This window comes from Balaenoptera physalus (genome assembly GCF_965194825.1).
Source record: "Balaenoptera physalus genome assembly, chromosome: 10".
In the NCBI taxonomy this organism is placed as follows: domain Eukaryota; kingdom Metazoa; phylum Chordata; class Mammalia; order Artiodactyla; family Balaenopteridae; genus Balaenoptera; species Balaenoptera physalus.
The window spans coordinates 108,304,874-108,320,147 of NC_138889.1; the positions used below are offsets into that span (position 1 = coordinate 108,304,874).

General features: G+C 41.7%; 1 protein-coding gene across 8 annotated transcripts in view; it reads left to right on the forward strand.

The window, feature by feature from the left end:
• TOP6BL (TOP6B like initiator of meiotic double strand breaks) overlaps nt 1-15,271 on the forward strand; it is a 100,146-nt gene extending 84,875 nt beyond the window's left edge. For 2 of the 8 annotated variants that reach the window (XM_082478241.1, XM_082478248.1), the window contains 3 exons: nt 11,270-11,348; nt 14,829-15,016; nt 15,116-15,271. In XM_082478241.1, the coding sequence (XP_082334367.1) occupies nt 11,270-11,348; nt 14,829-15,016; nt 15,116-15,181 (333 nt within the window). In that variant the 3' untranslated portion in view covers nt 15,182-15,271. The other 6 variants (XM_082478242.1, XM_082478247.1, XM_082478243.1 and 3 more) reach the window with 5 other exon arrangements.
• Nucleotides 15,272-15,274: the final 3 nt, after the last annotated feature.

Genomic DNA, 15,274 nt, shown 5'->3' on the forward strand with positions numbered 1-15,274 from the left:
AATGCAGGGAACACGGGTTCGATCCCTGTGTGGCCCGTGTGCCACAACTACTGAGCCTGTGCTCTAGAGCCCATGAGCCACAACTACTGAGCCTGCATGCCACAACAACTGAAGCCCATGTGCCTAGAGCCCATGTTCTGCAACAAGCGAAGCCACTGCAATGGGAAGCCCGCACACCACAACAAAGAGTAGACCCCACTCACCGCAACTTGGGAAAGCTAAACAAACAAACAAATAAATAAATAAATAAAAATTAAACACAGAGGTTAAAATAATAATAGACTATTGAGCATCTGTGAGTTATAGGACAACTTCACATAGGCTAATACATGTATAATTAGAGAATCTGAAGAAGCAGCAGAGGCAGAAAATATATTTGAAGAAATGATGGCTGAAATTTTTCCAAATTTGATGAAATCTATTAATCGTACAGATCCAAGAATCTCAACAAACTCCAAGCCCAAGAAGCAAAGAAAACTACACCAAGGCACATCATAATTAAATTGGTTAAAACCAGTGGTAAAAAGAAATCTTAAAAACAAACAGAGACAAAAAAAAAAAACCTTTTTATATAATACAAGGAAACAAAGATAAGGATTACAGCAAGTTTCTCATCAGAAACCGTATAAGCTAGAAGAAAATGGAATAACATCTTTATAGTACTGAAAAAAACCCCAAAACCTGTCAACCTAGAATTCTTTACCCAACAAAAGTATCCTTAAAAACAAATATGAAATGAGGACTTTTTATGACATACAAGAGATGAAAGAATTCATTATCTGCAGACAAAAAATATAAATGTAAAAGAAGTCCTTCAAGCAGAAGGTGATACCAGATGGAAACCTGGGTCTACACAAAGGAATGAAGAGTACTTAAAATGGTAACTATGTGGATAAATATAAAGACTTTTCTTATTATTTAAATCTCTTTAAAACATAATTAACTTTTTAAAGCAAAAACAGTAATAATGTATTTTGAGGTCTATAACCTATGTTAGAAGTAAAATGTATGACAACAATAGCGCACAGACCAGGAGGAGAGAAATGGAGATGTATAGTTGTAAGGATTTATGCTATCTGTGGAGTGGTATAATATTACTTGAATAAACTGGTAAGTTAAAGATGAAAGGAACCATCAAAATAACACATCAAGGAGTTATACCTAATAATCCAAGAAAGGAGATAAAATGGAATCGTAAAAAATATTCAACTCTCAAGAGAATGAGAAGACAAGCCACAGGCTGGGAGAAGATATTTATAAGACACCTCTGATTAAAGGACTATTATCCAAAATACACAAAGAACTCTTAAAAATCAACAACAAGAAAAAAAATTTTTTTTTTTAATATTTATTTATTTGGTTGTGTTGGGTCTTAGCTGTGGCATGTGGGATCTAGTTTCCTGACCAGGGATCGAACCCGGGCCCGCTGCATTGGGAGTGCGGAGTCTTAGCCACTGGACCATCAGGGAAGTCCCCCAAAGTTTTTTTTTATAGTCATAGATAGATAAGCTTTATTCCAATGTCTACATAAAAATGAGTTGATGTCGAACAGGAAAAGGTTTTTCCAAAGGGTTAAAATTTATCAAACAACAGAACTTGGTCCTTTTCCCTTTAGTTTGTCTCTCAATTCATTTGGCTGACACATCATTATTAGTATCCACCCTTACTAATCATTTTCACCACACACAATATCTAAAAGTCTTCGGGTGGCACTTCCCATTTCTCTGGAAATCTCTTAAACTGCTTTCAGTTACAAGAGATGGGCAAGGTTTTTATCTGCTCATACTCTACTCCACTGGAGACAAAAACACATCCCTGAATTCTCTCGTTTAAATTGTGGCTGTTGGCAGAGTGTCCAAATGAAGAACTTAACGCTAACACACAAAGAACACAGTATAATCTCTGTATAATAGTAACTTCGCTTTAACTTTTTCTCATTAAAGAATTACTTTTATTATCTCTCCACAAGGAAGTTATAAAAAATACCTGTAAAAACATTGAAAAGGCTCTTAGAGTCCTGGAATGAAAAATTCTGAAGTATAAATTATGATACATCGTCTATGATTTGTAAATAAGAATAAAATAAATTCTACAAGCTAGAATTTCTGAATGATTTTGATAGGAATTTACCAGAAGGAGCCAGAACATCAAACCTTAACAATTTCCTATTTTCATCCCAATTGAGTTTTTGAAAAGCTATATAATCTGTCGACAGGCACAATCCACACAGGAACTTGCTGCTGCCACTAATGATGAAATCAATCTGAGGGACAGAGATTTGTATGCTGGATGCGCCAGGCTCTTCCATGCAACTGATTGAAGTGGTCGTCTCTTATTTTTTCCCTTATGTTTTAAATAAAAGTAAATATACATATGGTAAAAAATTTAAATGGTACAGATCTAGAAAAGATGGTCCACATCATATGTCATCAGGGAAATGTAAATTAAAACAACAATGAGATATCACTACACACTTACCAGAAGGGCCAAAATCCAAATGCTGGCAAAGATGTGGAACAACAGGAACTCTCATTTATTGCTGGTGGAAATGATTTGGAAATGTCTTCCAAATCATCAGTCGTATGAATAATTTGCAAAGTGAAGTCAAACTTGGAGTCTCCTCATCTGAAAATTATTCTCAGGACTTTCGGAATGTGTTGACTCTGTCATATATTACTTCTGTTACAGAGGAAAGCCATGCAGTCTTCTTCTTAAAAAAAACTAATTACAAAAGCAACACGCACACTCTGCTCAGAGACAGCAAGTCCAGGCAGCACCTTGTACAGGATCTGGTCCTGGTTACGGGCAGATTCCTGGGTATCATCCAGAGTCACGGGCGGCAGGAGCTCAGCCGAGCCCTTCCTGAATGCCTCGGATCCTCCTGGCCAGCGGCACATCCTTTGGGAAGAGAAGGACGCGGCTGGCATGTAAGGAGAGGAGATGGGCATCCTCAAAGAGATGAACTAGAAACGCTTCTGCTGCCTCTTGTAGGGCCAGCATGGCCTGAGCTTGCCAATTGAAGTCCACACCATGAGTGAATTTAACACATATTTCTCTTGCCAGGCGGCAGAAGGGGGTTCTTCCTTAACAACAGGTGTGTGCTCTTCTCAAGAGTTCGGATCTCCTTCAGAACCCAATGTCTCCAGCGAGCAAGTTGACGGGAGGAAGTGCCTAAGTATGGGCCCGGCCGGGCGGCGGCGGGAGCCGGGCTCGCGGTGCGCCTCCTTGGGGCTTCGGGCTTACGGATCTGTTGGCGCGGGCCCATGGCAGGCGCTCAGGGTTGTGGACCCGCGGGCTCCTTCTCGGCCTTCCGGGTCCAGAGGCAGAGGCTGGCGTCCAGGTGAGGGCCAGCAGCGCCCTGGTCGCGTGCCCCGGCTGGGTGGCGTTCAAATTGCCCGCTCCGCCATGGATTCACTCAACAAAAATTTTTAAATGGGTCAAAGACCTTAACAGATACCTCACGAAAAATGGCATCAGATAGCAAATAAGCACATGAAAAGATGGTTCACATCATATGTCATCAGGGAAATGTAAATTAAAACAACAATGAGATATCACTACACACTTACCAGAAGGGCCAAAATCCAAATGCTGGCAAAGATGTGGAACAACAGGAACTCTCATTTATTGCTGGTGGGCATGCAAAATAGTACAGCTACTTTGGAAGACAGTTTGGCAGTTTTGTATAAAACTAAACATACTCTTACCATGTGATCCAGTAATCATGCTTCTTGGTATTTACCCAAAGGAGTTACAACTTATGTCCACACAAAAACTTGTACACAGATGTTTACAGCAGCCTTCTTCATATTGCCAAAACTTGGAAGCAACCAAGATATCCATCAGTAGGTGAATGGATAAATAAACTGTGGTATATGCAGACAATGGAATATTATTCAGCGCTGAAAAAGAAATGAGCTATCATGCCATGAAAAGATATGAGGAAACTTAAATGCATATAAGTAAAAGGAAGCCAACCTGAAAAGGCAACATACTATATGATTCCAAACACAGTGCATGATATTCTGAAAAAGGCAAAACTCTGTGGAGACAGTAAAAAAAAAATCAGTGGTTGTCAGGGGTTAGGAGGAAAGGAGGAATGAATAGGGGGAGAACAGAGGACTTTTAGGGCAGTGAAATTATTCCATATGATAGTATAATGGTAGATATGTGTCATTATACATCTGTTCGAACCCACAAAATATACACCAGGAGTGAACCCTAACATAAACTATGAAATTTGGATGATAATGATATGTCAGTGTAGGTTCATCAATTGTAACAAATGTACCATTCCAGTGGGGGATGTTGATAATGGGAGAGGCATCAGTGGGGACAGAGGGAATATGGGAAATCTCTCTATCTTCTGCTCAATTTTGCTATGAACTTAAAACTGCTCTAGAAAATAATCTATCAAAAAATACTCAATCTAAAAGAAGAAGAAGATGAAAAAGAAAAGGGAACAAAGAACAGATGAGACAAATAGAAAACAATTAGTAAGATGATATATTTAAACCCAGCCATATCAATTATCGTATTAAATATAGTCTAAACAACCCAATTAAAAGGCAGAGATTGTTAGATTGAATAAAAAGCCAACTATATGCTGCCTACAAGAATCCCACTTTAAATATAAAGACAGAAATGGATTAAAAGTAAAAGAATAGAAAAAAGATATACCATGCTTACACTAATAAAAAGAGAGCTGGAGAGGGTATAGTATCAGACAAAGTAGAATTCAGAGCAAAGAATATTACTAGGGATAAAGAGGGTTACTTCATAATGATGAATATAATACAGTGAGTACAATGAACACAATAGCTCTAAACATTCATAAAACTTTTTAGAGAGTTTTTAAATGCATGAAGCAAAATTAATAGAACTCTAAGGAGAAATAAAGTCCACAATTATATTGGGAGATCGTGACATACCTCTCTCAGTAATTTGTAGAACAAGTAGACAGAAAAATCAGTAAGTTTGGGGACTTCCCTGGTGGCACAGTGGTTAAGAATCCACCTGCCAATGCAGGGGACACGGGTTCGATCCCTGGTCCCAGAAGATCCCCCATGCTGTGGGGCAGCTAAGCCCGTGCACCACAACTACTGAGCCTGCGCGCTAGAGCCCGCAAGCCACAACTACTGAGCCCACGTGCTGCAGCTTCTGAAGCCCGCGCACCCAGAGCTCTTGCTCTGCAACAAGAGAAGCCACCACAATTAGAAGCCCGCGCACCACAATAAAGAGTAGCCCTGCCTCACCACAACTAGAGAAAAAGCCCGTGCGCAGCAACAAAGACCCAACGCAGCCAAAAAAAAAAAAATTTAGTAAGTTTGTAGAAGTCTCAAATAACACTATGAATTAACTTTACCTAACTGATATTTATAAAATACTCTGCCCAACCACAGTAGACTATACATTATTTTTAAGTATGCAAGGGACATACCGCAAGATAGACTATATTCTGAGCCATTAAATACATCTGAATAAATTTTAAAGGATCTGAGTCATATAAAGTATGTTTTTGACCACAATAGAATTATTATATTTTATTATAATAATATCAATAAGAAAAAGATATCTGGAAAACTCCAAATATTTGGAAACTAGATGACACACTTATAAACAACCCATGGGTCAAACACAAAATCAAAAGAGAAAGTAGAAAATATTTTAATTTAATTAAAATGGAAGTACATGTTATCAAAATTTGTGAGACATAGCTAGTGCAGTACTTAGAGAGGAAAATACCTGTGTTAGAAAAGAAAAAGGTCTCGGGACTTCCCTGGCGGTTCAATGGTTAAGACTCCGTGTTTCCACTGCAGGGGGCAGGGGTTTGATCCCTGATTGGGGAACTAAGGTCCCACATGCCATGTGGTGCGGCCAAAAAGAAAAAGATAAAGAAAAAGGTCTTAAATCAATGACCTCAGCTTCCAACTTCAACTAGAATAAGAAGAGCAAATTAAACATAAACAGAAGTATGAAATAATAAAGATCAGAGTGGAAGTCAGTAAAATAGAAAAACAATAGAGAAAAAAAATCAATGAAACGTAAAGGTGGTTCATTGAGAAAGAAGATTAATAAGAGAAGACACAAATTGCCACTAATATCAGAAATTAGAGAGGTGGCATCAGATATTAAAAGGATTATCGGGGAATATTATGAACACTGCACTAAATTTGACAATTTAGATTAAATGGAAAATTCCTTGAAAGACATAAATTACCAAAGTTCACTCAAGAAGAAATAGCTCCATATACCTGGTAGTTTTATACTATTAAGGAAGTTGAACTTTTAGTTAAAAATTTTACCGTCATGTTCAGATTATTTTAAAACTCTCAAACCTCAATAATAAGAAAACAAACAACCCAATTTTTTTAATTGGCAAAAGATTTGAACACACATTTTACAAAAGAAGATATACAAACAGCAAATAAACATACAAAAATATGGGGACTTCCCTGGTGGCGCAGTGGTTAAGAATCACCTGCCAAAGCAGGGGACATGGGTTTGAGCCCCGGTCCCAGAAGATCCCACATGCCGTGGAGCAACTAAGCCCGCGTGCCACAACTATTGAAGTCCGCGCGCCTAGAGCCCGTGCTCTGCAACAAGAGAAGCCACTGCAATGAGAAGCCTGCGAACCACAACGAAGAGTAGCCCCTGCTCACTGCAACTAGAGAAAGCCCACGCGCAGCAATGAAGACCCAATGCAGCCAAAAAAATAAATAAAATTAATTAATTAATTAATTTTAAAAAACATACAAAAATATGCTCAACATTATTAGTCATTAGGGAAGTGCAAATCAAAACCACAATGAAATAATATTTCACACCTACTTGGAATAAAAAGACTGACCATACCAGGTGTTGGCAAGGATGTGCAGGAACTGGAACTCTTATATCCTATTTGTAGGAATAAAAAATGATACAACCACTTTGGAGAACAGTTTTGCAGTTTCTTAAAAAGTTAAATATACACCTATCTCACGACCTAGCCATTCTACTTCTAGGTATTTACCCAAGAGAAATGAAAGCATATACCACACAAAAATGTATACACCAATGTTCATGGCACATCTACCATATTTGTAACAGCCAAAAACTGGAAACAACCCAGTGTCAACAGGTAAATGAATAAACACACTGTGGCATATCCATTCAGTGGAATACTACTCAGCAATAAAAGGAGTGAACTGTTGATACACACAGTAGGATGGATGAATCTCTAAATAATCATGCTGAATGAAAAAACGTGGAAATACAAGAGTACATACTGCTTGACTGAATTTATAACAATTCTATAAAATGACAATTACTCTGTAGTTACAGATCAGTGGTTGCTTGAAGACGGGAGACATAGGAGTTGGAGGGAGTGGAGGAGTAATGAAGGGCAAAAGAAACTTTTGAGGGTGATGGATATGCTGGTTATCTTGATGGTTTCACAAGTATGTACATTTGCCAAAACTTATCAAATTGTACATTTTATAAAGATGCAATTCATTATATGTATGCAAGTTACATCTCAATAAAGTTGCTATAAAAATTACAGACACTGTTTCTGAGAGACACCTCTTCTGCCTCTTTCCTACTTTTGTTTGCCTGGTCAGATGGGGAGGTTTGGGTACCTAGTCACCCAAGGATCACAGCATCTCACGGATTTGCCCACTCTCCTCTGCTTTGTAGCAGTGAAGCCCCTATAAATACTCCCTTCACTGCACTGTTTTTTTCATGGCTGCATGTACCTTCTAGGAAGCACCTTCCTAGGAATGCATCTGCCGTTCCTTTCAACTGGCTCACTGCAAATGCTCTTGCTGGTTTCCCTTCAGCTCGGTAAGCTGCTGCCCACAACTTGAGCGAATAGGTAAAAGCTAATACCCACTGTATCAGTTACCCGTGGATGTTGTAACAAATTACCACAAATTTGGTAGCTTAAAAACAAAAGAAATTCATTATCTCAGAGTTCTGGAGTCCAGAAGTCTGAAATCAAGGTGTTGGCAGGGTCACACTCCCTCCAAAGGCTCTAGAGGAGAATCCTTCCTTACCCCTTCCAGCTCTGGTGGCCCCAGATGTTCCTTGACTTGTGGCCACATGACTCCAGTCTCTGCCTCCATCTTCACATGGCCATTCCCCTTTGTCTCTCAAGTCTCCCTCTGCCTTTCTCTTACAAGGACACCTGTCATTGGATTTAGGGCCCTCTCTAAATCCACAATGATCTTGAGATCCTTAATTATATCTGCAAAGACCCTTTGCACATTCACAGGTACTAGTGGTTAAGACTTGGACATATCTTTTGGGGGGCTACTATTCAATTCACTACAGCCATCTATATCTTCAAATTTCTAGGGATAGGTCAAGGGTAAGGCATGTGGCATTATCATAGGACCTGAGATATATGGGCAGGATCTACGAGTGTTTCAGCCTGTGAAGTCCTTTTGCTTGGGCCTCTCTGATATCCCAGTGAGATCTGAAAAGGAAATGATCTGACCTCCTTTGCCCCACTGTATTGCTATAGTGATGGCCCATAGCCTCAGGGCCATTCACAGCCCAGTAAATTTGGCAGATGGCTGGCTAGTCTTACGCAGTAGTCATAGGGCTTGGAAGGAAGGAACATTTATTGAATCCCTAATCTGTGCCAAGATTTCCACTTTAATCTCTACAAAAATCCTATGAGGTAGGTTGTAGATTTCCCATTTTATAGATGAAGAAACTGGTTAGAGAACTTTTCTAATTTGCCCAGAATCACACAGTCAGTAAATGGCAAGGCTAGGATTTATAATGAGGTCTCCTGGATCCGAAGCCTAGTAACATTTTTGCCATATAGGACTGGATCACAAGCCCAGGGAAGATGAGTGACCAAACCCATACTTCTCTACTCAAGATCATTACCGTTTCCCTCGGATAATGGCCATTTAGTGATTAGTAACTTGTTAGTGGCACACGACTGGCACCCAGTGGCTATAGCTAAAAACTACAAGATTAATGATGATAGGTCCAATTCTTTTACCTCTGCACCAGTCCCTCAGTTTCCATTTCTAAACAGGTAAAGTAGAATAGTTGACCTCGAGTAATATTGAATAAAACCATCTATGGCTATTATATAGTTTATGGAGAAATGAAAGAAATGAGAGAATATTTAGTGTCTGATAGAATATATTCATGGAAAGGTCGTGCCAGGAGTGGAGATTTTAAGCCTTGGTGTTGGAACAGAGGACAGTGGGCCATGAAGACAAGATAGTAATCCTGGACTTACTGTCACATTTGAGTGTAGGGACTAAAAACTTAAACCCAGAGTAAGCAGGAGCAGTAGCATGGAGGCAGCTTCTTAAGGAAAGGTATTGTTTCACAGGTGGTAGACCAGAATTAAATGTCTCATCGAGTGTTAAACTCAAGGAGGTCTATCCTGAGGATAGGGCTGTCTCATCTGGGGGACCTGATGAGAATGGAAGGTGTGCAAGGCTCTCCTAGGACTCAGAGATTTATATCTGAGTGTAGGTATTTCCATGAGTAAATGTTTATTACATGAGATTTCTAGGCTGGAGTGAAGTAAAAGAATAAGCTTTTTCTCAAAGAAGAAAAAAGATGTTTGGAAATTTTCCTAATACTGTTTCTTTTTTCACACCTTTAGGGCCATCTTTACCTCTTCTATGTTTCTTGGAATATAATTACTTAGAAACTGAAACTTGCCTTGGTAAACAACATATGATAGAATACATTTTTTATTGAGTTATAATTCACATACCATAAAATTTACCACTGTAAATTTACAATTCAGTGGTTTTAAGTATATTCACTGTGGTTTGCAACCATCACCAGTAAATTCCAGAACATCTCCATCACGCCAAAGAAAAAAACCTTGTACCTAATTTGCAGTCAGTCCCAATTCTCCTATCTCCTGTCCCCTGGCAACCACTAATTTACTTTTCCTCTCAGTGGATTTGCCTATACTGGATATTTCATATAAATGGAATCATACAGTAAGTGGATTTTTGTGTCTGGCTTCTTTCACTTAGCATGTTTTCAAGGTTCATCCATGTTGTAACAGGTAACAGTACATTCCTTTTTATGGTTGAGTAATAGTCCATTGTATGGATATATACCACATTTTTTAATCCATCCATCAGGTGATAGACATGTTATTTCCACTTTTTGGCTATTATGAATAATGCTGATGTAAACACTTTTGTGTGTGTGGACATATGTTTGTAATTCTCTTTGGTGTATAGCTAGGGGCAGAATTGCTGGGTCATATGGTAACTCAAACTGTTTTCCAAACTGGCTGCATTATTTTACTTTCCCACCAGCACTGTGTAATGGTTCCAATTTTTCCACATCCCCATCCACAGTTGTTATTATCTATTATTATTACTACCATCCCAGTGGGTATAAAGTGGTACCTCATAGTGGCTTTGATTTGCATATCCCTAATGAATAATGATGTTGAGCATCTTTTCATGTGCTTATTGGCCATTTATATCTCTTCTTTGGAGAATGTCTATTCAAATTCTTTGTCAAACCCATTTTTTTATTGGGTTGTTATTTTAAAGTTGAACTATGAGTTCTTTATTCTGGATACAAGTCCCTTATAAGATATGATTTCCAAATATTTTCTCCCATTCTTGTGGGTTGACTTTTCACTTTCATTTAAGTGTCCCTTGAAGCACAAAAGTTTGTAATTTTGATGAACAGGATATCTATTTTTATATACTTGTATTGAAAAACAAGGAGCTGGGAGGATTGGGTTCTGACCTTTGTTTCTCTGTCCAAATTGAACCAAATAGCAGGGCTTTTAAAGGCTACACAAGACTACAAAATGTGCCCTGTGGCTTCCCAAGTTTGACCTCAGTCAGTCATTTGTTGAGCACTTACCCTGTGCAAGGCACTGTGCTAGCTGTAAAAGAGATACAGGCATGATGAACCTTACAAGGAATTTAAGATGTAGAAAATGGACATAAATACATAAATTGATGAAAAGGGGCATGCAATGCATACTTAAGAGCCCAAGGAATGGAGCAGACAGTACATGAGTGACCGGAGTTCAGAAAAGCTAGGAAATGCCCGGAATGGCTGGAGTGAACTGCAAAGGCTCCAAAAGAAGAAGGAAGTCTTGAAAGTTGGGGGCTGGGCAGGGGGGTTCACATGAGCCAGGAGGAAGTAAGAGGGGGTTCCAGGTGAAGGAGGAAAGCCCTGTGAAGTCAACAAAGCCACCAGGCACGTGATCTCACTGGGGCTTGTTCATGCTTCTGCAAAACTCACTTAGGACTTCTAATTTTTTAAGCAGCTGCTCCCAGAGAAAAACAATGCAGAGCAGAGCACAGAGGATGCACATGAGAACAGCAGCCTGGAGCTCCTTGCAGGTGAGGCTTCAGCTTTTCAGGTGAGCCCTGGATCAAAGCTGGGAAGTAAAAGATGTGACTTCAAACTTTCAGACAGCACCTTACACCACAGCAATGTTCTTCTGGGATTTGGTTGGCTCCCACCACCACTCTGGGTATTCTGGGGCAGCATGAGGCATTCCCTTACAAAAGCTGGTACGATAGGACTGGAAATTTCTCACAGTTTGTGCAGTTAGATAGCTGCACATGATGGGGCAGGGCCCTGAATTCAGTTGGTTCCTTCAATGTTTTCATCATTATAGTGTTGCTACTGTGGCTGTCCTTGGTTTTGGTTACTACTGTGTTTGGGGCTCCGGAGTCTGCTCCTGGATGCAGACACCACCTCAACCTTGATAAATGTTATGGGGAGGTGCCAGTGTGTGTAACGTGATGGTGATTATATTGTCTTTTCCCCTCCCTCCAACACTTAAACAGCCTTCAGGGCCTGCAGGAGCAGGTGTGTATGTCTGAAAATAATCATAGCCAGTGGTGCTTGAACTGGTATGGTGCACGTGCCAGGCACTAGTCGAGATTTGAAAGTGTATTAACGCTCTTAATTCTCAAAACAATACTATGGTACTATTATTATCCTCATTTTACAGATGAGGAAACGGAGGCCCAGAGATGTCAATAAACTTACCTGAGGTCAAAATGCTAGTAAACGACAGAGCCAGAATTCAAACCCAGGCAGTCCGGCTCTGGTCTATCTCTAACAGAGCCAGGCTGGTGGGGATGCACTGTCGGACCAAACAATGCCTGGGCTTGAGGGAATTTGGGGACTGCTTTCAGCACTGTTGGTAAAATTCCTCGTTCCAGGGTAACAGCTACAACATACTGCATGGTGCCTGTGCTTAGGCCTAAGATGTGTTTCTGAATCATTCTGTCATTTAAACTGTATTTTAAATGTTGTGGGGGCTGTTCCTCCTGAAAAGAACCCTGCAGTGAAGGCTGGTACAAAGCCAAGAATCTATAATTTAGATTCGGAGATTTAGAAGAACGGAAGCGTATCATATAGCACAATTCAGTATTCACCACATACGATTCAGTATTTATGTAGTGAAAAGACAAAAGAATAAGTACTTTCCTTAGAAGAAAAAAATTAACATTTAATTCAGCACCTTCTGTGGACCCAGGGAGATGCTAGGCTCTTCCAGTGACCACTTCACAGTGACCCTTTGGGGTGGGTAGCATTGGCCCCCTCTCACAAGAGACAACCCAGGTTCAGAGATCGGGTAGAGCACTTAGCAGGAGGAGGATCTGAACTCCTGCTGCCTCTAAAGCCCATGCTTTTTCTACAATGCAACATAAGACTTAAAATCTAGGTGTTTATGATCTGGTGGACCGCCCCCTAGAAGAGTGTTTGAGCTGCTCTGCCTTACAGAGCTGCAACTCTAGTTGCCATCAGTCCTATGTTCCACATGGGCAGCTACACTGAAGAAAATCACTAAGTGTGTGATGCCACTGTACACCTGTGGTCCATTCCCTGAGGAGCCTTCAGTTTGTCAATTCTTTCCATTGTCTTCCTGGTCTTCTCCTCAGTGGCCACTCCATTCTTTTAAAAAACTACGAAGCCTCGTCCTCCTGATTTAGCCTCCTACTTCACTTACTAATCTCTTTTTTCAGTAAACTCAACCAGTTTGTACTCCCCCCACTGCCAGAACCTTATCAGCATAGGGACTCACCCCCTCCAGGCTCAGGGGTGGCATTATCCTTACTGCTTTCTTGGTAGCACATTATCATTTCTGCACCTTCAACTTCTTTTCTGAGTTCCTTTCCCTCAGGAGGTCCATCTTCAAAAGGATATCTCCCATGATGTTGAACTTCTCCCACCTATCTCTCTCCATCATATCTCAATCAAGGTTCTCAAAAAAGCAAGCTACACTGTTTCCCTCTCTTTCTTTCATTCTCTCCCTAACCCAGGGCACTTGCTTTCTCTGTGGCCTCTGAACTGCAAAGTCTCTTGTTTGGGAAGGCCTCTTAATTACCAAATTGATGATTGTGCATTTATCTTTATCACACCTGGACTATTTGCAGAGCTTGGCCCTGTGAGACTATGACTCACCAGGTTATCCCCATCTCTTATCTTCTCTCTTCGACTAGCTTCCTCTGGCCACCCCCAAACAGTGCTCATACTGCACTCCCTCCCTAGCTGCTCTCTCCCATCCCAGGCGTTGACCCCTGCCTCTGGGCAGAAGACTCCTCAGCTGGTATGACCATTCCAGGTCTCTCCTGAGTGTTAGGTGGGAGATATATCTGCTCACTAGGCTGCTCCATATGGCGGTCCCACTGGTACCTTAATTTCCTTTCTCCTGATATCTTGCCCTCTGCACACACACCCAAGATCAGCTCTTCTTTCTTCAGTCTCTGTCATGATTAATAGCACAACCTATCCAGTTTTTCACATCTGAAACCTGAGATTCGTTTGAGATGCCCCCCATTCTAATGTTTCATATCCAGTCTACCACCAAGGCTTGTCGATTTGGCCTTATGAATACTTCTGACTCCTCCATCCCTGCTGCCTTCACTTCTGGGCTCTTGAGGTCTTCCCTCTTCTAAGTTGACTCTAAGCCAAACCTTTGACGAATGATTGTTCTGAAATACAAAATTAACAATATATCTCCAGTGTTTAAAAACTCTTCACTGCCTTCCTATTTCCTACAGATAAAAATCCATTTCTTAGCCTTCTCTGATTCCCACTAACTCATTCAGATTCATCTCCTTGGACCCCCACCTTGCATTTTGTGTGGGATACTGTTTAATGCCTTTGGGTGTTTGCTTAACCCTTTCAGCCTGTTAATCCTTTCCTCTGCCTTGTCAGTCCGGTGTATTACTCTTCATCCTTCAAAACGCATCTCAGACATCTCAAGGAAACCATTTTTCACTTACAGAGATGGTTAACAGCTTCTTTGTTTTACCCCTGGACTTTGTACACACTTCTGCATCGTTCCTAGCATCTGTGAGCTTCACCCAGGGAAAAGCTCATTGATCTACATTCCCAGGACGTGCTCAGGAAGAACCTATAGATCCAAACTTACTTTAAGTTTGCACTGCTTAATGCAGCGTGCGCAACAAAGGGGGAGAGAGGTGAGGCCGGCTTTCTTGCAGAGGAATCACAGCTTGGCAGGGAGGGAGGAGCTGGATGGTACAAACTCCACGAGGAATTTGTGTGAAGTGACCAAGTGGGCGCAAGCCCAAAGTGAGGGCTTGGTTCAATCCCAGATGCCTCTTCCCAGGCCCAGCTCAGTGGCTACAGGGAGACCCCGAAGCCATTGTGCAGCCTCAGTCTGACCCTGAAGACCCGGAGCTGCCGGGTTTTGATCCGGACAGGACCAGATGAAAGGGTTCTGAGGTGGGAGGGCTAAGAGAGCCGGACTCCAGCTCCTCCCTTTCTCCCACGTTTCCCCCAAGGGTCGTCCTCGCACAGGACATGGGAGTAAGATGAGCGGGCTTGTTTTCTCCTAGGGACCAGCGGGCAAGTAGAAAACAAGAGTCTCAAAAGAGGCAGTCTCTGCCAAGGAGTGGAGGAGACGCGGGCTTTCCGCTCCCCTCGGGCCCTGAACCCGTCAGAGGCCGCCTTGGGCCGCGCGGAACCCACCGCGGCTCCCCTGACCCCTAGCAGAAACAGGACGGGCCCCAGGAGCGGCCTGGAGGTAACCGGGCTAAGGCCGCGCAGGGGAGGGCGCGGCGGGAGGGCGGGGACCCGGCCGCTGCCAAGGGGTCCTCACCCCGGGCCCCCTTTCCTCCCGCAGGACGCGCTGTGGCTCCAGGAAATCTCCAATCTGTCAGAGTGGCTGAGTCCCGGCTCTGCGTCCTGAACCGGCCCCCTCCCGCCGCCTCCACGTCAGCCCCGCCGCTGCCGGGGCCGCATGTTGTCTGTAGTTCAATAAACCTGCTCTGCGCGCGCAGCT